The 25,427-nt window shown below is 45.2% G+C and overlaps 1 protein-coding gene across 2 annotated transcripts; it reads right to left on the bottom strand.

Moving 5' to 3' along the window:
* Positions 1-721: 721 nt before the first annotated feature.
* On the bottom strand, positions 722-25,107 carry tgfbr1b (transforming growth factor, beta receptor 1 b). Of its 2 annotated transcripts, XR_015098996.1 has the most exons (10): positions 25,037-25,107; positions 13,159-13,410; positions 12,741-13,013; positions 11,311-11,541; positions 9,623-9,790; positions 8,459-8,615; positions 7,223-7,347; positions 6,839-6,969; positions 5,904-6,444; positions 722-894 (listed from the first exon to the last, which is right to left on the bottom strand). XR_015098996.1 is itself a non-coding variant. In XM_086101883.1 (9 exons), the coding sequence occupies exons 1-9, from the start codon at positions 25,098-25,100 to the stop codon at positions 6,319-6,321; spliced, it is 1,527 nt and encodes a 508-aa protein (XP_085958009.1). In that variant the 5' UTR covers positions 25,101-25,107; the 3' UTR covers positions 5,443-6,318. The 2 variants fall into 2 exon arrangements, 1 of the variants encoding a protein (XP_085958009.1); XM_086101883.1 differs by lacking the exon at positions 722-894 and having other exon boundaries at positions 5,443-6,444.
* Positions 25,108-25,427: the final 320 nt, after the last annotated feature.

Here is a 25,427-nt window from a genome sequence, read left to right as displayed (position 1 = left end):
TCTTAATGTGCTGTGGTGGGTGGACAGATTTCCCCTGGGAAAAGTCGAACTCCAGCTGAACCAAGTTTCTTGACATACATTTGCACTTCCGATTAAGAATATGGCGTTCGGTTTGCTCCGCTTGCAAGGCCAAACATTTTGAATTCTGCCCTGTGTTTTGTGGGTAATGACGATATTGCACCACGACACAAACTACGCATTTGGGAGCAAATGGAGATTGTGCAATGTTAGTTGCGAGGCAAGGAGGGGCACTGTTTGTCCTGACGTGAAGAATTGCTTGTCAAGGCTGCAGACAGTATGCCGGTGATGGATGGCGGCGTATGGATGTTGGCTCCGATGCGGCTGTGCTCTGCCGAGTGGCACCCAGAGGAAGTGGAGCACACAAATGCTCATTTATCTGCATGACTCTAAAGCAGGGGTGTCAAACTCAGTTCCCGGAGGGCCGCTGTCCTGCATGTTTTCCAAGTCTCCCTGTTGCAACACACCTGATTCAAGTGATCAGATCATCAGCAAGCAAAGCCTGACATTGAACCTGTTCATTTGAATCAGGTGCGTTGCAACAGGGAGAGATGGAAAACATGCAGGACAGCGGCTCCTCCGGGAACTGAGTTTGACGCCCCTGCTCTAAAGCTTAAAAAGGGGACATAGCATGGGAAACCGACTTAAGTGATTGAAAAGTGAACACGCATATATATTTGTTGTTTTTAAAGCATCTCACGACATCAACCGTGACTGCACATATAACGGAGCGTCACTGTTTCCTCAAAAGTTATTCTACTTCGCAAAAATATGATAATTTTCCCCAAACTGTTGGTGTGCTGCCAGGCTGGTCCTGGCCATCATGGCCACTGGCTGCCATCCGTCTCCCAACCGCACGTTGACACTCATGACGGCCTGTCGACGACAAATTTTCAGCGAATGACTGCTGCACCCGATGAGCTAAATTGGCATTTACAGTTCACAATGTTAGAAAAGCTAGAAATGTATGAAAGAAAAAAGATTCATGACAGGTGGTCGACTAAAATGTTGTAAACACTGAACACTGATCTTAGCTATGCTAATACACCATTGTGACAAATAAAAACACCAATGTAGTGAAACATTCTTTATTCACGCCATTTTCTACTCCAGCTATGTTAAAAGTTAACATGTTTCAGTCCTCTAGTTCCTATGAACTCTCATTCATCTGTACACACTATATAAAAAAAAGGTCAAGATAATATGTTTAGAAATCCAAGAGGGGTCAATGTGGCGAGGAGAGCTCCTCAAATACCACATTGACTTCTTTTTTTTCCTCCAACTTCTGTTTTTTTTTTTTTTAAGACAAAGAGCATATTGAACAAGGCATTTGTAGCAGAGCTCAGAAATGGGGCTTGACATCTGTAAAGCACTTTTAAACTGTACAGCTCACGTCGAACAACACTACCGAGATGGGTCACACACAGAGCATGAGTGGCAACGTGGAAACGTTCCGTCAATGTTTGGACTCACAAAACACAACACGATGCCACGCGACGAAAAAAAAAAGCCGTAGAAGAAAGAAAATCAAACTTCTCTTTAATTTCTTAAGCATTTCATAGAAATAAAAACAAATCGGAGTAAACAAATAGAGACTATATTTACAGTGAGGTAAAACACATTGGTCTTTAAAATGGAGGTATTTTCTTTTTTCAAATATTTTTTTTTCGGTTATGATGATGATGTTCAGTTTCAGGATGACTTCTACAAAGCGAATGGACAATCGCGTGCAGTCTTGACATTTGAAAAGTTAATGACAAAAAACAAACAAAGAAACATTGGTAATCAAGCTTCCTGCTACTTTTCACGCCACAAGAGCTTCACTGCAGCCTTTCCGAGTACTTTTGGACCCAAGCCTTCTCATTGTGTAACATTGAAATCCCTGTAGGTGAGCGGTGGGCTACAACTTGCTCGTTTCCTGAACCGTTTTCCGAGCAACTCGTCCTCTTCACAGTGTGGATCACCTAAGCATTGAAACTAAATCGACGAACCTGTGCGGACGATGCTCTGACGGTTGTTTTGCATAAATAAAAAAAGAGAGTGACAGAGAGGACGACCAGTGTTGCGGATATTTGCGCGCTCGCACGCTGCCGCCGTGACCTTTACGTCGTGACGCGGGTTGTGCTCCCACTGGTCGTTCATGCTCGGCTGCTGGCTCGATACATTCACAGCTGTTTATGGTCTGAGGTGGTAGAGCTGCTGGCATAGTTTTCGGTGTCCCTCTTTTTAGAGCAGGAAAACGGCTACTCGCCAAGAAAAGGCATACAGTACACGTGCGGTATACCTGACAGGCTTGGGAGACACCAAGTCGCTCAGACAAGGCAGCTCGCACCCTCTGATTGCTAAATCGGAATCGCAAACAGATTTTTTTTTTCCTCGAAGAGACAGGAATCGGTTTAATCACAGCTCACTGAACCAGATAGAAAAGTGAACCGTGATGTTAAAAAGTGACTTTTAATTTAGTACAAATTGAAGGAGGGCTTGACCCGTATGGATTTTTTTTGAGGCCCAGGTCGATTCCAATATATGGCAGAATAATATTCCGTTTGCAGATTAATCGCAGATTAAAATTAATTGCAGATTAAAAATAGTTAAAAATAAATAAGTAATGAATAAAATGACTTCTTTTTTTGGTCTCTTAACGCTTACAACGATTCTAATGCAGATTTGACTCTTTCACAATATTTTGGCCATTAGTGTTTTGTTAAATTTTTATAACAGAGCAAAAAAAAAAAAAAACGATTTTAAAAGCGCCTATATTGGCCGATCAAAGCGATGAGCGTTTCAGTATCCATCCAAGTGTTTCAAAACATACTATCCCCGTTTACGCATGTGCGTTTGTCTCAAGCGTAATTTAAGAATTAAATCCAAATGAGTAATTCCGGTCGAGTGAATCCTGAGCTGAGCTGCAAGCTGCAGTGAAGTGTGGCCCTTGGTAGCGATGAGATTAGAGCTCACGGAATGACAAGAGAGGCGACAAAGCATCAAGGACGTCAAAAAAATTGCCGGATGAAGACAAGGAGCTCGAATGTTGTGTTTTTGTACAGTCGGTCACCTTGGGCTTTGAAAAGAAAAAGTACAAGGCTGCTGGTGACTTTTAAGACAAGAATGACAGATATCAGAGTTGAGACATACCAGAGGTGCTGCAGTTTCTGTCTTTTTGTGTGTGTTTAGTTTTAAGTAATAATCCCAGAGAAATGACATTGCTAATGAAACAAACAAGCCGCACAGCTACAGTCCCGCTTTAAGTTTTGCGATTATTCCACCGACACCACCGATCGCTCTGTTTTGCAGAGGCGAGAGCAGATCAGGCCATCGCTCTCGCCGGTAACCTTTTTCAGTTCGACAGAGCAAATTACAATTTTTCAGGTGTTGCCAATCACCCAGACCAAGAGTTCATCGAGGCCATAAGCATTCTTTTAGGTGATCTGGAAAGTATGTCCGATGAACACGCTTGATAAGAACTCCAAGGACAACTTGGGGGGGGATCATTTCAACATGTAATTTTAGGAAACCACCAAGCCGGAGGAAGGACAACCAATCAGGGACAAAGGGCGTAACCGACAAAGCCTGTGACTTTCGACTTCGGGAGGAAAAAAAAAAGTCCATTCAAATCTTTCAATTGCTCATCGTTAAAAAGGAAAGTGTATCGTACATATAGGCGACACGTCAATACGTCACAAAGCTTACGAGGGGGTTGGAGGACAAGCACGAGGGGGTTTGGGGGTGTGGGGGGGGGGGGGGTCGAAGTGAACGTGAATGGTTGCGGGATTTTGAATGCCCATGTAACAAGTTGTAGTGAAATTGATGTTTTGGTCTCTGCATTACAATGGCTTTTGACACAAAAAGCAAATGCAAACATATCCCACCATTGAAATTGGCCACAGAACAAACACGAGTCCGACCAAGAGCGAAACCAGGTGCTATATGTGATTTGGGCTGTACGGTTTACCGGCATCCCCTCGCAAAATTGGACTGGTCGCCCGCAAATTTTAACCAGAGATGGCTTTGTGTCCCTTCACGTGTTTGAGGTGCAGATTTAAAACATACCTTGTTTTTTCACATCAGGTTTGTCATCAATATTTCTATATTCCGTACGTTTTTCTGAAAACGTGCTAAAAAACAAAGAAACAACAAAACGAGGGCAGAGGTAGAATTAGCGCAATCATGAATCTTATTTCAGCCGCTTGACTTTTGGAGTTTCAAAAGCCATTTCAGCATTTAGTCCATATTCTTGACATGAACGTATGAGTCTGCATATGGACCCGAAATTAATTTCCATTGGAGCCCGATTTTTGAAACTTGTGAAGGGACGATTTTGATGGCAACAGTGAACAACTTTTATCAGGTGTTCTTCTTGCGGTTAGTTTTCATGACTTGTCGCATATGTACATAAAAGATCCTGTCATTGGTCCCTAAACTTTTAGCTCACAAGGATGATACACACACACACAACATTGAGCTATGGCTTAGTCTACTTTGAAACTTAAATGTGGTTGGGCAATGTCTTGAATGCCCCCCCCCCCCCCCCCCCCCCACTCCCCGCACTGCTGCACAAACAGAAGTCGAGCATGGAATTTAGATTCTCTGCTCGGGGTAACGTCCATCATTCTTTGAAGCGTTTGAAAAGTTTTTGTGATATGCTGATTGTCCCTGGACAAAGAAAAACATCAATGGGGAGGACGAGCTGTCTGTAGAGTTGTTGGCCGAGGTGAGGGCAGGTCATGAAATGGCACCAGAGGGTCGAGGCTGGGTTGTTGTTAGCGCTGTGACGTGATCTTTCCTTTCCCTTCGGGACTTTTTTTTGGGTGTGCATAGTACGAGCGACTGTATGCTCGGCCTCCTCTGTCACGCAAACATACACAGCTGCATACATGGCAGAAACGAATGCTTTGCGCAGCAGCTGGCATGCATCAATGATTTTTTTTTTTTTTAAAGCACTGGCACTTTCCGGTAACAGCTGGACTGGAAGGCATGGCGGCAGCTGATTGTTGTTGTTGTTTGTGACTTGAGCAGAGTATAGAAAATACACATTTTAAATTGCATATGATGCAGCATGTTTGCCACGAGTGAATGAGGTCATCACGTCCAGTTTTGAGTGTTCAAAAGAAGAAAACGATGCCCTGCCACTCCAAAGAAAAGAAACCACAATAAATTAAACTGACCTTCACATCTCCATGATAATACAAAGGGGGAGACGGGGATATAATACATCAGTAAGAAAATCAAAACCAGGTGCAAGATCAGAGTAGCGATGAGAAATTTTGCAGAAAATTTTGACCGGACCGCACAGAGGGTGTCTGAATACTCCGGTCCATACTTTAGTCCTTGGTGCTACTCACCCCGACACCCATGATGAATAATAATGACACTCAAATACTATTCATCATGGCTGAGCTTCAAAGCCATTTTTTTTAAATCATCCATGGCAGACAGTGATTTATTTTGCTGCTCCCAGTACAAGGAAAATGCTTTCGAAAGAATCACAAAGGACTTCTTTCCTCATAATTTAGCTTGAGCATATGAGTTTCCACGAACTAGGGCAGCCACAAACAACTATCCGCGCTGTGCATTTCTCCACGGTCGAGTCAAACCAACGCTTTTTAAACCCGAGACGAGAACGCATTCGTCTTGCGGGAGCACTTTTGTGACATTCGTTAAAGAACGCGCCTTTTGTGTTGGTAAATGGTCCCCGTGGATTGGGCTAATGTGACATATCATCACATTAGAAGAAAAACGTACATTGGATGAACGCGAGTCGCTCACAGCCCAGCGAAGTGAATCATGAAACGCAAATACACAAATGAGGCGGCGAGGATGAACATGTAAGGCGGCTCAGCGGTCTCTCAGGGCGATACCAACCGACTGTCTGCTGCTGGATCTACCTGAGGATGTCTGAGCAATGAAGGCCCGTCTGGATGGACTCCCGTTGTCCAAAAGGGTCTTGAAGAGAGTCTTCCTTTCATGAGTGAAGGAACAAGGAGGAAAAACGGGTGAAGGTTTCCTTTTACGTCCACTTTTACTGCCCTCCTCGGGCACTGCCGTCCCTTCATCACATTCAACCGTTGATCCGCCCGTCGGTGGATTTGGGTGTGCAACGCGCCGACAATGTCTTAGGTTCTAAATGCAAAACTCACCGTTTGGCGAGTGAAGGGCGAGAAAGAGAGAAATCATTTCTGCGTTTCCCTCCCGATCCGGAGGAGAGGAAAACCGAACGAATCGCCGAATGTCGATGAGAACGAATGTAATGCTAATGATACGGATGCCAGTCAGAAATGCGTCTGCGTGCCTGTTTGCGTTCTACATCTTGATTCCCTCCTGTTGACTGAGCTGGGAGAGGGTCTTCTTGATCCGCAGCGCCGTGAGTCGGGCGGCGCCGTTGGCGTACCAGCACTCTCTCATGATCTTAGCCATGACACGTAACGCCTGCGGAGAGGACAGATAACAGAGTTTCATCACTTCATTGCAACTCTCTGACGGAGTAGCCCGAAATGCAGTAGTATTCCTCCTCGACTGACCGTTCAAAAAAATTACGCAGGGGTTCCAGGACCCCAAAAGGCTGAGAACCACCGCTTGAAGCAACAGATAAGTCAACACTGACGGTGCAGCAACACACAGAGATAACAATACTCATTCTCTACGAAAACCGTCTAACATAACTAAATCATTTTGAGCATTCGAAGTTGCACTCACAGCTTCATGCTGAAAATATTAAAATTGAGAAGAAGACAGGAATCAAGTAAAACGTCCTAAAATGTTTTGATGAATTTCATCCGCTATCTGAAAATATGTCGGCTGGGAATGCACTCATTCGTACTACCTCGCAGCTCTGCCAGCGGTTGGGAATGTTCGGGCGAAGCTTCTGCTCGCAAACCACCTTCCTCATCTCCTCCACTGATGGATCTGACTGAACCAGGTCATAGTATGGTAGCTGGTAGTCCTCATGGATTCCTGAAAAAAATATGTTTTGGGTTTTTTTTTGTAAATATAGGTCAAATTGCATGCGGCCCCCCCCCCTCCCCACTCCCACCCCCGATCCCCACTCTTGTGGTTTGCCTGCTACGCTTTTTGGCCCTGTCCCTAATAATGCAGGCATCAATAATTCAACAAATAACTGCACTCTTTTGTTCCATTTATCCACCATTCAGCCAGGCAATTTGTCAATCTTCCAGTCACTTGAGTGAACCCTGCGCCGCAATCGCACCTCCCATGGAGCAGCGACTGGCAATCTCCCAGAAGACCAATCCCATGGCGTAGATGTCGGCTCGCTTGAAGGATTCAAAGTGTTTCATGTTTATGGAGTCATCCAGTACTTCTGGCGCCATATACCTGGAAAAAAAAGAAAAGCATCTATCGTCTGAAAACAATACATGGCACCATTAGCAGTTCAGTCAATGAAAAGAATCCAGTCGTATCCAAACTAAGAACCGGCCACCGGAAAGAAAAAGCTGAACACCAAGCATCCAATACGCCTGCTTCAACACCGAAACAGGACAAATAGGACCAGAGACTCCAATAAAAATTGCTCAATTTGCACAATGCCCTAACTGATAAGGCGCAGTATAATCAATGCATCAGCCTGTGCGTCTTCGTTTTTTTTAATCTGTCATGGCCTTGTGTGTCTGGTGTGCTTTTTTTTTCTTCTGAAATTGTCTTTTAAAAATTAATTGACCGCTAGTGCTAGAAAGTGTCTTTTAGTCTGTCTGCAAGACAAGTTTCCCTTCTGGACAATGAACTGTATTGAGCGCTGGACGACTGTGCGAGTCCCATAATGGACCAAAAACAAAAACAAACTATCATCTTCTTGCATGTGTGCGATCTGGTTTCCCGTGCGGTGCGCAGCACAAAAATATGCTGCAGAGTGTACGTTGAATTTCCCCTTGAGGTACTGCAATCGGTCTAATCAATTATGACTACAATTAAAGAGCCTTTCACAGCGATTGTTTGTTGGGCTCTCCAAATAAACATGGTAGAACGAGCTTTATTCGTTCCCGAGTGGAACTGACAGATTTTTAATCACAGAGAATGACGATAGGACGCAAGTGTACAAAATGGATGTCTCTATCTTCAGTGGGGGTTTTTTTTTTTTTTGGCTGGCTGCTCAGTCAAAAAGCATTTGTGTATGAGTCTCGACTAGAGCCGCGAGAGCCTGAGCGACTTCTTCTGTCAATTATCTCTTGTGGTTTGGGCAGCGACTGACATTCAAGTTCCACCATCTGGACGGGGAGGACTGACAACAATAACGGAAGACGGACATGTGACAATGCCGATTATGTACTGAAAGTGACGAAAGATGAGCACAAAAGTCAGAAAAAAGTTTTTAAGGTTTTTACGCCGTATTCAAAGTGAGAGCGAGTCCGCCTCAGGTACGAATGGATCAACGAACGTGCCAGCACTCATCCAAACTCGCGAGGTGCCCGCCTACGCGGCGCCGACTTACCTTTTGGTTCCCACCCTGTGATTCGGAGCGATGTCAATGGTATCGGTGGCCGAGTCATGCCGGACAGCGAGACCTAAATCTGCAATGCAGCAGGTTCCGTTCTTCTTCACCAGAATGTTCTTTGACTTCAGGTCTCGGTGAGCGATCGCTGGCTTGCCTGCAGGGGAGAGTCCAAAGCGTCATGCTCGCTGGCCGAAACCCGATCGATTCGGAAATACGGCTCTTTACGTCTCTGCTTATTTTCACGTCGACAATCATGAAAGTGGTTTTGTCTCTACCGGTTCGTAAGACCTGACAAAGTGTTTTCACGTGCGCAAAGGAACGTTATAAAACCCTGTTGTTTTCCACGCTACTCTTTTGACCCTGGGGTTGTTTTCCACAGGCTGTTATCGCTAATGTAAGAGATACTCCCGGCAAACGCGTGCGGTGTTTAACATTCGGAGTCCCGACGTGTAGCTTTTAATTGAAGTGCTTTGCCTTGCGTTGCAAAGTCCGACCTTGGAGTGAAATCAAATCGCCAGGACATCCTCCACTGGAAAGATTGGCGAGTGTCGTGAATGTTTTTCCGATCAAATAGTTTCGCAGGCACCCGCAGCCTTTTTGAATATGTGAAATAAGTCTGTAAATAACGACATGGAGTATTATGTCACACAGTTCATTTGCTGAGGGGTTTAGTGGGATTTAAAGGCTTGGGTAGTGCTGAATGCTTTGGAAGTATCGCTTTGTGTTTGGAACGCTGAGAAATGATTTTCCTTTTCATGTGGTTCTGATTTTTGGATATTGAGTCTTTACCACTGCGCCCAAGAATACTTGCTGTGGCAAAGTACAAAACAGGTCTTTTGACAGCTGGAGAGGCTCTTCAGTTTGCAGCTTTTAGCCTCAGGCAAGTTCAAGTTTGCCTTCCCGATTTGTGCGTGCAGTAGCTGAGGCAATTTTCCGTCCTAGGTAATGGGTACAAACTGATGCTATTTTGAGTAATTTTCATTTTCTCTCTCTCCGGGCTCGACGGAAAGTGTACAAAAGCATGAGACAGCCTTGCTTTTGTTAAAAGGTTTAGTAGGCATTGTGATATGTTCGTTTTGCCATCCATTTGAAGGAGGCCGTTTGATCCGGGGTCATTTGAAGAGTTTCGACACTTTTCTTGCTATTCATCGCCACTCTCACCTTGCGTGCCAACAATTTCCATGTGGAGGTGGGCCAGGCCACTCGCGGTGGACAGAGACAGCTTGATCATGCCTTCGACGGTGACCGTGTAGCGGTTCAGGTAGTCGAACAGAGAGCCGTGCTCATGATAGTCCGACACCAGCCACAGTTGAGTCCAGGTCCCATTATCTACAGAGAGGGATAAAAACGTACGAGATTTATCGAATCGCGTACAAACACAGATGTCCAGAATCCCCCAAATTTACAGCGATACCCCAAAATACCTTAAATCCAGGGGCCCCGTCACACAGGGGGACGCCGACTAAACATTCACTACCCTTGTGACATATGAATGACTATTAAAAAAATAAATACAAGTAAAAACATTTCAACCTCAGTTTGAGAACCACTGACAATTTGGAACCGGTTACGTTTTCGGGAAAATGCCTCGAATATTTGCCCAACGCTGTGTAGCAGACGCAGGGGGGGCACTAATCCACACCAAAAGTTGTTTGCCGACTGCCAAAGAACGTTCGGAGATGAAAGAGGAAGAAGGAGACGAGTTCACACTGTGCTAATGGCGCATTTCAATGCCAGCCAAAGATTTGAATAAGGTGAGCCACGGGTTGAAAAGACTCTGCATTTTGTGCCATTCAAAATCGACATTGACTATTGTACTGTGTCATAATAATGCAATTCTATTATTTTATGACAACATATGTTGTGCGGACGGGCGGATAAAAAGGGAATAAACTGGAGGTCAATCGGTTTTCCGTAACAGATGTGCGCGCTTTGTATGCTCACTATGCTGGCCTGGCAAAAAAAAAAAACTGTGGAATTCAGAATTGATGGGATTAAACACAAGAACCCGATAGCTGGCGCGTATCCTAAGGCCATCTTGCGACTTGGCTCCCCAGGGGGAAAAAAAAATTACGCCTGTAGAATTTGACAGGGAATATGTAATAGCATGCAGGTTTTTTTTTTTAAACTGGGTAACTAATAAAATAAATAAATGAAAAAGAACGGGATCTAATGCGCATACAGTGCCTTGTGCGCACGCGTAAATGTTTTTCTGAGGTCGGGTTGAACAAAAGACTCAGCCTTGAAGACACACAACATTTGCTCTTTTCTTTCATTGTCTCAAAAGGCCCATCTACACGGGCGGTCAGTGGAGGGAATAATAAGCCATGATTACATTGCACTGCACTGCGACAGTTTCTTCTCGACGGCAGGCCGGTCGGTGTTTGTGTGTTGCCTCTCGTCTTTGTTTTCGAAATTCCGTATTCAGAAAACGGCGCGGCGGCCAAAGACGCGTATTGTTGCATCCGATGTCTGTGCGCGTCTTGCGGATGTTTAACAGTCTGTTGATGTCTGCTGCGTCTCCACTGGGGAGTTTTACTCCTCCACACTGTCTAGCGAGTCTGCCCGTTCCCGCCGAACAACCGCCTGCGCGGCTTCACCTGGAGCAACCATTTCCCTTTGTAGACGGAAATCTCAAGGCTCACCTGTATTCGAGCTGCCAACGCGATTTGCAGATGATCGCATTGTCAGAAGGAACTCTTTTTAAGGCGGCTTGAATTTATTGCGACACTTTATGGGACCCTATCAAACATTCCAACATTTTTATTCCTCTCTAAAATAGTGATATTGTTCTTGAACACGTAAGCGTCTCAGACGAGTATGCGAGCCAACTCTTGGGAGTAGCTCACCTTTGTTGTCTGCGGCGATGAAGCCCAAAATGTTCTCATGTCGCAGCATCACGGTTTGGTAGATCTCAGCTTCTCGGAACCAAGACCGCTCCTCCCGGGAGGAGAAAATCTTTACAGCCACTTCCTCGCCACGCCATTTACCTCGCCACACCTCCCCAAAACGCCCCTTCCCTATGCTTTCCTGGAGGATGATGGTCCTGGCGATTGTTCTCTGGACAAGAAGAGGCAGGCCTGTAGATAAAGCAGATTTAAAAAAAAAAAATGCTAACATCAACGGTAACATAAGTGAATGTTAAAATAAATAAATAAATACAAAAAAATCGAGAAAAAGTGAAAAATGTCATTTCTGGGCTCGCAAATTAAACCTCAGAAATGTTTATCCAGCTCACATGCTTCAATAATGAATTTGGCAAACTGCTGAGAAGGAAGCAGAACACCAGAATTCATTTCAAATCCTCTGCTGATACCGAGACCCCACGCAAACAGACATAAAAACACACAGTCTGACTGTGAAAAGTAATTAAAGAAAAAAAAAAAGCCCACACCTCACATTGCCACATTGCACCAGTCGCATGCACAATTGCACATTGTGCAATATGGTGTAAAATAGCTTGAAGGACTGGAAGCAAGCGCACTCTTGGCAGCCTGCGAGAGGTGCCACACTCTCCACAGAGAGACGACTGAAGCCAGAACAGACAAGTGTGTGAGTCTTGCCTATGCCGAGAAAGTGTAAATACTGCAACTATGCTCTGAATTAGCTTATAACCGATCACCTGGTCAAGTGTGAGTACATGCATATCATACACACAGAGGCATATCAACATTATATAACCGTAGGCCACAAAGAACAAAAAAAAAAAAAAGTGAGTGTTTCACTCCGAATGCCCCTTTTCTCAATTTTGCGTTGGGTCTTTGCATTCCCGACAATGAGGGCAGGTTGTGGTTATGCAGGGGTTGCGCAGACAATGAAGAATGAAAGTTGAAATCACATTCCTCTGCATCATTTGACGGCAAATTGTGGCTGGCGCTGCAGTTTAATGTCAGACATTTGCTTGATTAAGTGGCAAAAAAAAAAAAGAAGCCACCTCAACCTCGCGTGTGGCATTAACTGCAATGAATCAACTATATTTTCTTGATTTAATGTGATATTAAACCAAAACTCCAATCGTCCGAATCAATCCAAAACGCTGATTCAGGGTTGGAGCATCACACTCTTGACCAGTGTCTGATTCCGGAGAAAACAAGAATTACAGATGCTGCAAAGAGATATCATTTTAACACTTGGTCTTAAGTGAACCAAACTGCATCCAATTACTCTTCCAAGCAGAGCAGTCGCTTGTTTGGTGCACAATAATCACTCTTGTTTTGTTGTTGTTGTTTTTTCCCCACAAACAAACAAACAAAAAATGAGTAGGTCAGTAGCAGCATACCCGATCCTGAACCTGAGGTGGTCATATCATAGATGAGGTCCTTCAGCGTCGTTCCAACGGTGATGAAAGGGTGGTCCATGGAGGGATCCTCCTCGTTGGGCACGCGGTGGTGGTGGTGGTGATGGTGGGGCCCTGCTCCGCCGGCCCCCAGCCCCCGGTGGCTGTGGCAGACGTAGAATGCCAAAACCAGCAGCAAGCAGAAGATACACACCGGCCCGGCAATCACTGCGGCAAGAGCCACGGGTCCCAGAGATGGAGTCTTTGCAGTAGGGACTGCAAGAAAACACGCGGATGCAGGATAAAAAAAAAAAAAAAAAAAAAGTCATTGAATGCGCAGTCCAAGCCCTCTGGGAAGACACTGACAAGTGCAAGCGCAAGTTCCTTTTGAAAATATTCAAAGAATTACGTGCGGTCTCACCAGGGAAAACGGTGAGGTCAGGGTCCTTGTTGCAATAATCGGTGGTACAGCAAATGGGATAAAGGCCGGTGTCATGCTTGAAGGATGGGGCGCAGATGAAGGGTCGATCCCGCGGGAACAGCTCTTTTTCGGGAACGCATTGGCGCAGCTCCGTCGTCAAGGTGTTGCCCGTCTTGCGGATGTTGACGAAACAGACGCCATCTGTTGTGCAGCTCGAGTTGGCACTGCAGCGCTCGCAGTGACACTGGAGGGCTGGAGGGGGAAAAAAAATCAGGGCGAAATGAGTTACAAATGAGGTAAAAGTGTCTTTTGCCAACATTAGGGAATGGAAACTCCTTGACGGAATGAGACGACACGTCAGTAAAATTGCACTTGTACCACAGCACGCTCCTTCGGAATGTTTGATGTTACTCGGAGTCTTGCGCCGTCAGACGGACCCCACACTCAGTTACAGAACAGCAACTGTAAGGGGAGCACCAAATTGTTTTTTTGTCGATCTAATAGGATGTGCTTTGCCGTTAATCACATCGTGAGGGGTGAGACACTCCCACCCGTAGCCACCGGTGTGCGTTGGGAGCGGCCACGCAGCACCAACTCCAATCTGGGACGAAACTCGAAACTCCCGAGATATTAACACGGAGCCGAGACCACCCCCACGAGGCACTCCCAGAACGTGGGAGTGGAGAAGATGGAACGTTTTGATGTGAGTCCAGGCCTCCGTACCAAACGGACACTTGTGGGATCCGTTTGGACATGCTTCATGTGATTGAGTGACCGACACAACCGCGCTTGGTTAACACGAGCTCCCGCTGTCACACGGCGGAATGATACTCCGCATTCTGGATTGTGCATCAGCAGTCGGTGTCTTCCTGCTCTCAGTCTCCTCTCAAATAAAAATGTAACATCCTAACACAAAGTATAATACAGCTGTCCTAAAATGCACTACACCCCACCTCCCCCCGTTTTCCTTTCCGATATCATTGGAACAGACGCGAGGCCATCAGCGATTGACAGCTTCGCCTTTGCAGTTTTTGTAGGCACATCATAACCTTGCCCACGGCTCATGAATTGACACTGGGACGCTGCATTGCAAAATTGCTGACTGGCAAGAACGTTTCATGTCCCCGATTGCGGTTCGGCTCCAGTTTCGGAAGCTTTACGGCCGTCAAACTGCTCCACAGTCAAATAAACATGACCAGTTTCTCGAAACAGAGTCTGTTCTTGATACACCAGGCAGTGGAAGCTTGCTACTACCGCCACTGATGAAAAAAATGCTGGCGCAGGTGCTCGCACAAAGCCAGGGAAAAGAGTGTGAATCACTCCTCCACTATTGACAAGCGTACCCTCGGCTCTCGGGGAAATTAGCGGTTCGGCAGCGACGGGTCTTTCATCTCTTTGGTCGGGTAAACTGACACAACTGTCAAACGTGGGGGGGGGGGGGGGGGGTAATGAAACCCAGCGGACATTCTTGAGGCTGAACGAGAGCCTCCGACGCTGGTGGTTTAGTGAGTCGTCTCCAACGCTGGGTTGATTGGACCCTTTTACTTCCACGATGTAGCCGGTAACACAATCATCAACATTTTTGAGGTCATTTTGATGAAACTTTCAAATTGGAACTGAACTGCATGCAGGGACAGAAATAGAAAGGGGAAAAAAAAAAAAACGATTTCGCAACACTACTCCAAAGCCAATTGGGAAGCCACGGGCATACGCAGGTCCTTTGTGATGCACTCGACACATACGGGTCTCTTATTGCCAAGACTGGATTCATGTCGACATGGCCTCATTTATTCATTATCCTTAAAGTGTCCTTCCCCCGAGCACAGACTAGACAGTAGCTCATTGATATATCAGTCGTGGCTGACTAGGTTAAAACAAAAACAACGCACCTAGTAGGACAATATCTTTAAATAATTAACCCGGCAGACTATGCATAGTCTGTGATATATGGTCGCCAAGAGGAGCAGTATGAAAACGACACCAGCGGGATTCTGGTGAGACATCTGCAAAATGGTGCTCCAAGAAAATGTGAAGAAAAAAGAAATGTTGGCAGTCAAGGAATTATTTAATCTACCAGCAGACTTCCTTGTCCTGGAAATGAGCTTGCGTTGAGGGTGAAGTCCAGACTGACCTTTTTGTTTTTTGTTTTTTTTTACAAGTATTTGTGTGCCCGTGTGCTGCATGTGATGGGCGGGTCACTGGAAAAAGGAAAAAGGAAAAAAACTAACCTCAAGCCACCAGACAGCTAAATAAAAGCCAGATGACACTGATCTACTCTGACTCAACCTCAGGACAAGAGAATTCTGTCTCTCGCATCAAGAGACGAACATGCGCAGACAGCAGTCTAGACAACAAAATAACTTCCGCCAAAACACCTGGGAATGCTCCCGGTTTACGCGGTTTCTGCGTCAAGCAAACACAGCGGCACTTTTCTCAAATTCATGCATTGGGTCAAATTTCGGGAAGCGATACGGTCAATGAAACAGAAAACAAAACAAACAAACAAAAAAAAAGGAACAACAAAGTATTTATGATCCACGTTAGCTGAAGGGCACCTGGACTGTAGTCTGAAACAGACTAACAGCCCTTCAACATGTACCTGCCATTTATTGGTCCACGGCATTCAATTTATCTCCCCCGCCCCTCACAGAGGGACTTGAACGGTGACGCTCCAGTTCAAATGTGCAAGTCCTTCGAGAAATATGAAAGGGCAGACAGGCAAGGTCAGTCTCAGTTCCAATGCAGTTCACTTAATCTAAGACAAAAGCTTTGAACGACGCCAGTGAGGGAGGCAGACGAAACAAACAAAACATGGAGCAAAAAGTTTGCTCCCCTGCGCCCAAGGCTTTTTTTTTCCGGCTTCGGAGAAATTGTGCGTTCAATTTTCTCTTCTTAAAGTCCCTTTTCAATCACCCGTAAATTGATGCTAATAAAGCTTCGTATTGACGACCAATTGTTTCACTTCAGTGAGACATCATTAATAAAAGTGATGTCAAATGTATTCTATTGTGTGGGGAATTACACCAATCGTTGACTCGTGTTAATGATGAATAATAATCCAGATCGTAAGAAGCAGCGCGCACCCTCCAGGTGGCCTACAATTTGGGATTTTAGCGTACAGTTAAATAACAACGTCAGCAGTGTTCTAAAAAATTCGATTCCCCCCATCCGTGTCGGACACTTTCAAATGTTTGCATTTTCAGACGATGAAAATGCCGTTGTGAAGAAAAAGGGAGGGCCAAGACGACAGCTTTATTCATTCTTAGCAGAGGAAGATGGCTTTAACAGCCTGTGGAAAATAACAACCCTCTTAACCTGAACATAAATCACAAATAGGATAGCGAGAAGATTTCGTCACTGTCGTCCCAACAGTTGAATACACATTACTGGGAAAGCTGTAGAGACCACAAAGCTGGACTGTATCTGTGGATGTAGAACGGGCTCCGAAAGTCGTATTGTCCGAGAGCAATACGGGAAAAACTCTCTCATGCCTGTCCACACACTTGTCGGACAATGCATGGCGACATCCGCGCGGTATCAGCGGGCAGCGACGTTTGAGCGCTGGACAGAAAAGAAGTGACGTGAGCGTGGGAGGGAGCGAGTGGTACACAAACGCTACAGTCACCGAGCAGGGCTCGCCAGAGGGGAGATGGATGCTACGAAGCGGTTCCATCATCAAGCTTGGAATTTATTACTGCGTTATTCACTTTGTTTTGAAAACTCAAGAGTAAAAATCCTGTGTTGTGTACGGCGGCAGTTCGGTGGCATCCATGTAAAGCGATATTAGTTTTATGATGAAGGTGGGGAATCCCGAAGAGAAAGCAGCTTTCACAAGTCGTAAAAAAACACATCACGGGAAGACTCCACGACTGCATTTTCAATTTACGCACACTTTTACGACATGAAGTACAGCAATAATGTGACCGCTCACACTTGCTCGTGGCCCTCCCCTACTACTATTTTGTCTTTTCCGCGTGAACAATTTGACAGCGGTAGCTAGGCAACAATGGAACCTAAAGCTATCGTCAGCAGCTGAACCGCGTTTTATCTCGACATCCTCGAGCAGTAAAAGCCAAAGTGGGGCTTCGCCTAAAATCTCTCCCTTCTGTCACATCAAGCTTTCGCCCGCCTGTCTTAAGTGGCTCATTCTATATCGCCTTTTCCCAAAAATGGAGGTGTTGTGGGGGGCAAAAATGATTACTTACGGAGGCTTCACTGTAGACCACCGACGGGGGGGAAAAAATGTAAATTTTCGGTGTGAATGTTGACAGTTTCATACTGAAAAGTGAAATAACACCCCAGGCTTGAAAGTTGGAAGGCCCCGAGGATGTTGTAACTCCACATGAGAACCACGGTGCCGGCATAAAGTCAACCACCTGACTAAAAAAACCTCACTTACGATCACTTGATGTGATGAAACAATCTCATGCTAGTCACTCGGTGTCAAAACCAGAGCTCTGAGCAGTTTGCTCTTTTTCACAAAACTCACATTACAGTAAGTCGGTCAACCACATCAAGCGGTGCACAACCGCTAACTGCTACTAATCCGTAGCATTGTTAATGCTTGCGTATGTCGTCTCTGTGTTATGCTAAGGTAGTGCAAGGTGGCAACGGAAATCAACACACAAAGAAAAAAGTTGTTTTGAGAACGTGTACATCAAATGCCGTTGTCAAGAGTTACCAAGATTAGAATTTTGTGGATATTTTTTTTGGGGCAAACTAATCTTGCTTCCTCTGTCGTGACTCATTGAGTGACTCGTGGGACTTGCATTTGGCAAGAAATGATTCCGGTTCAGATTTCCTGTGGCAATTACTGCTCCACCCAGCAAAGCTCACCCATCTTCCCTGACAATACACATAGTTTCTAAAAACGGATTTATTTACTTTCCTGTCCAGTTCCAAACTCGCCGTCCTGTACATCAAGTAAAAGGTTTTTCGACTTGCTTTATTCATCGTGGCCCGCAGCAACTTGAATTTGGGACCAGAGTAGGAAAATAAATTAAATGTTCCAATGAAATGACAACTTTTAGAGATGAATTCTTGCTAATATTCATTGGAGTATACGAATGATAGTCATGACAAATTTGGGTCACTGTCACCTTGATAGGAACATTTTTACCTGTAATCAACTTCCAGGCAAACCTAAGTTGCTTATGTTTCATATTTCATGGACCGATATGAATTTAATTCCACCAATGCGATGCAGTACGAGGGCCAAGATCATTCCGGTCGCTGTTTAAAAAGTCACAAGAGATTATCTTGAAATTTGGTTCGATAATTAAGAGCGATTACAACACTGTAGATTGCACAAAGTACATGTCAAGGGAAGGACTCGGGTCCTCGGTTCATTGTAACCTGACATAATTTTTTTTTCCCTCGATTTTTGCATGTTAATTAACTCTTGAAATGTAGAGGCGCCATCTTTTCAAACAAGAGTGTGATTTGTTTTGAAGAATAAAATAAGTTCCCAAAAGACTGGCAAGGGGAGACGCATCAAAGTCCTCTTTCAAGCTTTCTTTTGGAAAAACTTAAAAGCCCAATTTTTGACAGGAGGCGCTTAAAAAGATTTCTAAATGTTCAAAGCTATCGCTTCCCTGAGCTCCGCGAGAAGTGCAGCGTATGACATTTCAAACACCTCTCCTAAATTTAACACCATTCCCTGCTGTACTCTCGCCCAGCTCACGTGGCAGCCGCCAAAGTCTTTGGCTTGGAAACCAATGCACCCCGTTTCCCGGAGAACTGAAAAAAATATAGATATTTACTGTCCTGGCGCTCAAAACAACGGCGATCTCAGTATGGCTGAGAATAATTGTGATCGTTACAGCAGCGGACAATCGCTGCTCTCAACGTCTGAATACTGAATGAATACAGGTTTTACAGCACTCAAACGTCATCTTTTCCCCCTTTGTTGCATCGAAGAACTTCCTGCATCCAGTTTGTGTATTTTAGTAGTTCCTGCGTGCTTGTTGCCCTGCCCCCCGCCCCAATCTCATTCCAGAGATCACTCACGGGAGTCGTGTGTGAGCGAGCTAATGCATTGGGCCCCTTTTCTTCCAGCAAGACCTTTCACCTTTGACAGTCATTTCCATAGGTCAAGGCCCCACAAACCGTATCCTGCCCACCCCCCAGCCCCCATTTCGCCGTTCCACTCCGGCCGGCTCTTTGTCGACACCAGATGTGCTCTTGCAAAATCTGTGCGCGGGGCCAAGAAGAGGAGAGCGGCTATGTGCCCTTTGAATTGTTTGTCCTTGCGAGAGCCAAAGCTGAGCGGTGCGACGTCAACTAAATTGTGTCTCACACTAGAACTGGTTCAGAGGGCCAGATACTGTCCTTGACACCGGGTAACTGGAAATCAATTTCAGGTTCGGATCATGGGGGGCTGATTTCACTCCCAGTTGTTCCTGTTGGTGACATCATCGTTAGGTAAATGAGATGACAGCGTCAAAAGGTAGAAACACATTTTACGTCGTTAGTCACCCTACATCGTTTCATGATTTTGACACAATCTCCATCGTTCGAATGAATCGTAATACATCAACACCACCTTTTGAGACCGCCCCCCACCCCCCAAAAAAAGAATTTGCAATTTTGTTGCAGATAGTAGTTGCCGGGACGCGTTATTGGCACTAACAAGACAATTATAAGATTAACACAGTGAAGAAACATAACAGATGTGCGTTTTACTCAAATGTGTGCGCTGCTGCTACACTGACAAGCGACAACCACTAAAAAATCCCCAAAATGCATTGACAAAACAACGTTTACAGCGCACTTGCATTTCTTTGCAGTGTTTGCTTGCGGCGACAGATTTTGCCACACGCCCTTCGGAAAACAGCTGCACCTGCTTTACCATGACAGATGAAACTATGTCAGCTTTATGTGAGGTTTTTTTTTTCTAAAGGAACAAAGAAAAGGATAAGGACAGCCATAGAAATTGAGAATGGGAGGGGAATCAGGGCGTACATCTGTCTGGCGCGCTCTTCTAATGAATATGGAGCAGTTTGATTAAAAGGTTAAATGGCCTGACAGCTGCGTGAACCTACACATGTACACATAAGTAAAAAAAAACTCCACAAACTGCAAATATTCTTTGCCTCCTCACCTCTTTTTAGAACAGGTGAGTGCACATATCAGAGCCGACATCCACCATGCTGACCATACACACCAAAAGACGGACGGGGGCAACTGAGGCTACGCTGCGTCAGCCACAATTTAAATGTGTGCCTAATCCTCTTCGTAGTATGACAAAGAGTGTGGCTTGATTTAAGACTTTGTTGTGACTTCATGGGGGATGGGGTCGGGAGGGTGCAATATTCTTTTTTGAAACAGTCCTCTGGGTCAGTCGAGTCGGAAAATGTTGACAAGAACAAAGGACCCTTAGTAGCCATTGTGTCCTAATTAGCCGCGAGGTGAATCATCCACTTAAGACAAATAAACGCTTCCCTGAAATAGACAGCACCTTCCCAAGGAAAAAAAAAAAGGCTGTAACTGTAATTACAGTTATCACACACTCGGGGTGGAACGGCTCTGGAAAATTGTTGAGGCGGTTCGGTAGGGCTGTTTCAGTTCAGTTCATATATGCACAGTTAGCCGGACAACAACCTTTGTTGAGCCACGGTCCCTATTTGACATCAGAAAAAGCTCACGGGGAAACAAACATGAACACCGAGATAATGACATTGTCTCCACGTTGTCACAAAATTCCGTAATTTCCGACGCTGACGACATCCCAGCCATGTAGCGTGGCGTGTAGCGTTTTAACATGTCATTGCAGAGATTCCCTTTCTTTGCCAACTACACTTTGGCCTGTTTGACTGCCGCGTCTTCTCTTTGCTCCTGCCCCCTCCTCTTCTCGGGCTTGGAGAGGGGGTGAGGTCAGCGATGACCGAATGGGATGGATGGATTTTGCACCGACTGATCTGATCAAGATCTGAGATGGACCAACTCCTCAAGACATTTCTGCAGTGACCAATCTAGAACTACTCCTCCGAATTCAGAACCGATCTAGTCATAAGCACACGATGAAACAAAACTATGTGTAGTCGACATGCGTGTTCAGACAGAACAGAGTTACAAATGAGCCTTTGACGAGCGTCTGCCAATGAGATACGTTGAATCATCAGTCTGGGCAAATGCCTTTTTACAGGCAGGCTTTGTGGTGTCTGTGAGTTTGTCTGCAAGCTGTGGACAATCGGCAAAATGACAACAAACAACTCTGGTTTTGTTACTCGGGGGAGGGGGGGTGAATTTATTTTGAAAATCAATTTGTCTTCAATAACGACTTGATCTCGACTAGTACACCACTCCAAGGCAGATTTGCCGTTTGTTGAATATATCAAATTCATTTTAACTGTTGTTTGTCATTTCTATTGTACGGAGCTGCAATATTCATTCCTAGTATCTCTCATTCCGTATCCAATCTGCCAGAAAACGCTCGCCCTTTACAATTGGAGCTTGCGATTTGCCGTTCCCTCCATAAAAAGAGCAGAGTGTGGGTGTTACTCATTAACGCTTTGGTGCCTCTGAATCGACTGGCTGGTGGCACAGCTACAACCTCCCAAATTAGTTGTGGTTCCTTGGGCCGGGACAACGGACATCCAGGGTCACAGGAATGCTTTGCATTGCTCTGCTGCTCGTACCGTTCGGTGGCAGCCCGCAGGACAATCGACGGGCGGGCAAGAGGAAGGAACGCTGCACAGTGTTGATGAAAGTCAACTCTAAATAGCGATTCAGGAGAAGCAGCTGAAATTTTGGAGTGTCCATTCTTGCATGTCAAACGTGGAGGCGGCCGCCCGAGCCCCAAGAAGCTCTGAAATCCTGAAAACCGTGAGCTGACAGAGTTATCACTTTTAAACTGCCAGAATGGCACTGGATCAGAAACGGTGATGCAAGTGTGACAAGTCCATTGCCTCAGCGTTTGTTTCCGTGCTGGAAGAGAAGATTCACATTTGGATCAGTAACTGGGGAACACCTGGCCCGTGGCCCCAGACATCACTTCAACCCATGTCATTTTCTTGATATGGGTACCAAATTTTGCAAGAACAGACTCCCGAATCCACCAAAATGGACTTGGCGGGTCGAAATCAGAGAAATGATCTTTTGAGAATGAGATCAACTCAACATTTCACACAGAAACATTTGGCACCAAGCTTTATCGGTGTAGTAAAAACGTGCATCACTTTAAGTCCCCATCTTATGCATCTTGTGTGATTTCACAAATATACATCGAGACAAGAAAAGTTCCACTCAAGCAACCCCAAAACGCACCGATGTAGAATAGTGACTCCTCTGTCACACTCGGATTGCAATTCATTTGTTTTTACTGTTTGCAGTCCTTTGTATCGGTCGTAACAGCGGGAACATGACAAACCATCTCAGTCCGGTAATTAGATTGGTAAAATTGAGGTAAAATGGCCATCTGTTTGTTTTTAGGTCACTCATCCAATTCGCAGAATAAAGATAAAACATTAGTGCCAGAGCTCAAACTACGAAACCCACAGTGTGACTAAGTCCTTGAAATGTATGCATTAACAGTTCCACTATTTTGCAAGCAAATGTCCCGCTCTACTTGCTTGATAAGATAAGATAAGATAAGATAAGAAAACCTTTATTAGTCTCGCAATGGAGAAATTCCCAATTCACAGCAGCAAAGTTATGAAAGGAAGAAGTAGAACAACAAAATATAGGAGCTGCTGGAAAGGCAGCCACTCTCGCGGTGCCATTTTGAAGTCAAAATAGATACACATGACCGTGGAAATGTGATGACTGTATCCCTGCAACTCTTTTTTTAAAGTGTCGAAATTTAAACTTCAACCGGCCTCATCCAAAGAATTTGGTTCAAATTTGGAGGTCCCCCCCCCCCCCCCCCCCCCTTACATGGAGTCTCACAAGCAGTGGCGACTCTGAAGCGAAGATAAACCTCCCAAACGGATCTCCCGACATCCTCGCCCGTCATGGACCGTTATTTATTTTTCTGAAAAGGGGGCGCGGGGAGGATCATGTGATGTTGAACAGACAAATGAGCCTGAGGGGTGGGAGGCTGAGGGAGAAGAGGGTAACAGAGAACAAGGACACAGTCTATTAGATGGGTACTACTAGGATGTTATTCGCAATCGTGACACCACCTAATTTAGCTCGGTGCCAGCGTGTGGATGTGTGTGGCTGTTTTGCTTGTGCGCGAAGACAAGCATAAGCCTTTATGCTGCGCTTAACAGGCGTGGAATCTGCAGGGGCACATTTCCTTCTTTTTAGGAGCACTAAAGGGAATGGAAATGTTTCAGTGTTCTGATAAAATATACAGCTATTGATTTGATAGATATGTTTAAAATGGGGGTGGGGGGTAGTAGATTCCTGACTAATGTAAAGAATGCAACCCCCCCCCCTTTACAATGGACACACGCCGTGAAAATCCAATTGCAGGACAAAGAATGTGGAATTTGCTCCCTCTTCCAAGTGTCCTAAAGCCAACATATCAATTCGATCACCGCCCCTAATTCTGAGGCAGCGGGGTGTTATGTGAGGACACCGCTCTGCTTTTAGCATGGGGAGGATGTAATCAGCCCCCATTGATGCTGTGCGTGAAAAGCATGCGCCCTTCCACTCATGATAAGGCTCCCCAAGCTACACAAAGGGAAGACGCACAAAGAAAACGCTTGAGTCAGAAAATCTCACTATAGGATGTTCCCCTAAGATAGGACCTCTTTTTTTCTCGGAATGCACATTAACTAATGAACTAGCCAAGCAGCAACACGCTGCAAATGGGTGTGTTACATGGCAACAATAGTGGATGCGGATAAATCAATGATGGGTGGCATTTAAAACTGTTGAGTATGAATTGCATGGTAGTTACCACCGCAACTAAGCACGACTCGGGCTTCTTCCCCGCGTTTTCTTTTTTAATTCTCTGTACGGTGCATTAGGCGTGCGCTGTTCAATTGCAACCGCAGCCCGTTTCCATTCAAAAGACACGCGGAGCAACACCAGCGCCGAAAACGCCAAATTCCACAGCAGCAAAAGGTGACATGGGTGCTTTGAGTAGTAAGCACATTATTAAGCAGATGCATGTCAACCAAGCGGATTAAGTCACGTTAATGCGGCAATGATGGCATTATTTGACGCAACCGCCCGCAAGGGTCTTCCACATAATAAATCCGAATGAGAACAACGTAAATTAATCCAATCTACATTCTCACTGGTACGCTGCTTGGTTCTCACTCAAACCACTACCGCTCAAATTTCCAAGTGTTTAAACAAATGTGATTCGTGAATCTAAATTTAAAAGACGAGTCAGGAATGTCAACAAGTGTATTTCCACTAAATTGTGAACTCCAACAATGTCGCATCGAACTATAACGGTAAACTTAGGGTGGGTGAGGAGGAGGCGATGACATTCATACCGGCTGGTAATTTGTTCAAATATTTGCCAGAGGCACTTCCAAAGAACACGTTCCTCCACAAAGTAAATGAGCAACCAAAGCTTGACAAATAAGCAAACAAAACATCCAGCACAGGGATGCAGCCAACTTTGCGTTTGAGGAACTGGACACACTCCGGACGTACTTCTTTGCACGACCGAAACCCAAAACAGGCAGCAAGAAAACGCTTACAACTTCCACCATGAGCTTTTCTAGTCGCCCCTAAAGCCAAGAGTCACTTTTCGTTTCTTTTTTTCCATCCCGGACAAGAAACATTCCACAGTCAGGCAGCAGAAGGCTAGCCAGCGACCCTGCGCCATCTTAGTTTGACACACTCCGCTTCTTGGGTTTTCTTGAACAAAAGAGATTTTCCGCACTATCGCGGAGCCGGCAACAGTCTAACTGAGTGGAAACATGTGGAAAACAGCGAGAACAACTGCTTGTAGTAGGTTAAGAGTAGTTACCGTTATTTTCCTGTATCCTAGTTAAGGAAAACAAGACGATCAAAAGGCATGGTATTGTATCCATCGTGGCTCCGGACCAGACTGGCACCCGAGTGCTAACTTCTCCACGCGCTGAGAATGGTAAGCGCTGATTGGTTGGGGGATCGGCAGATTCCGCCTACAAAATTAAAAGACTGCAGTTGATTGGTAGAAAGACCCAAACGCCGCGCCCATTAAAAAAAAAACACTTCATCCACTGTAAACAAAAACTGTTACTACTGTATTCAGTATTGTACTGTAGTGGACTCTAATTAAAAAATACTTCAAATTCAAAAACAAATATATCAAATGTAATTGCCTTGTTATTACAATGTGTCACTTTTACTTTCACTACTATTACAACTAACTTGTT

The sequence above is a fragment of the Hippocampus guttulatus genome, chromosome 21, assembly GCF_054856545.1.
Source record: "Hippocampus guttulatus isolate MCC_2025c chromosome 21, RoL_Hgut_1.0, whole genome shotgun sequence".
In the NCBI taxonomy this organism is placed as follows: Eukaryota; Metazoa; Chordata; class Actinopteri; order Syngnathiformes; family Syngnathidae; genus Hippocampus; species Hippocampus guttulatus.
The sequence above is the reverse complement of the archived record's forward strand: the minus strand, read 5'-3'. Positions and strand labels throughout refer to the sequence as shown.

What these genes read in the sequence shown, in the direction of transcription:
- tgfbr1b (XM_086101883.1), bottom strand. Translation starts at nt 25,100, where the DNA reads ATGGATACAATACCATGCCTTTTGATCGTCTTGTTTTCCTTAACTAGG. An exon ending in TAGGATACAGGAAAATAACG is followed by an intron (nt 13,411 to 25,036) that starts GTAACTACTCTT and finishes TTCCCCCTCCAG; the next exon opens with CCCTCCAGTGTCACTGCGAG. An exon ending in TGACCTCACCGTTTTCCCTG is followed by an intron (nt 13,014 to 13,158) that starts GTGAGACCGCAC and finishes GTTTTCTTGCAG; the next exon opens with TCCCTACTGCAAAGACTCCA.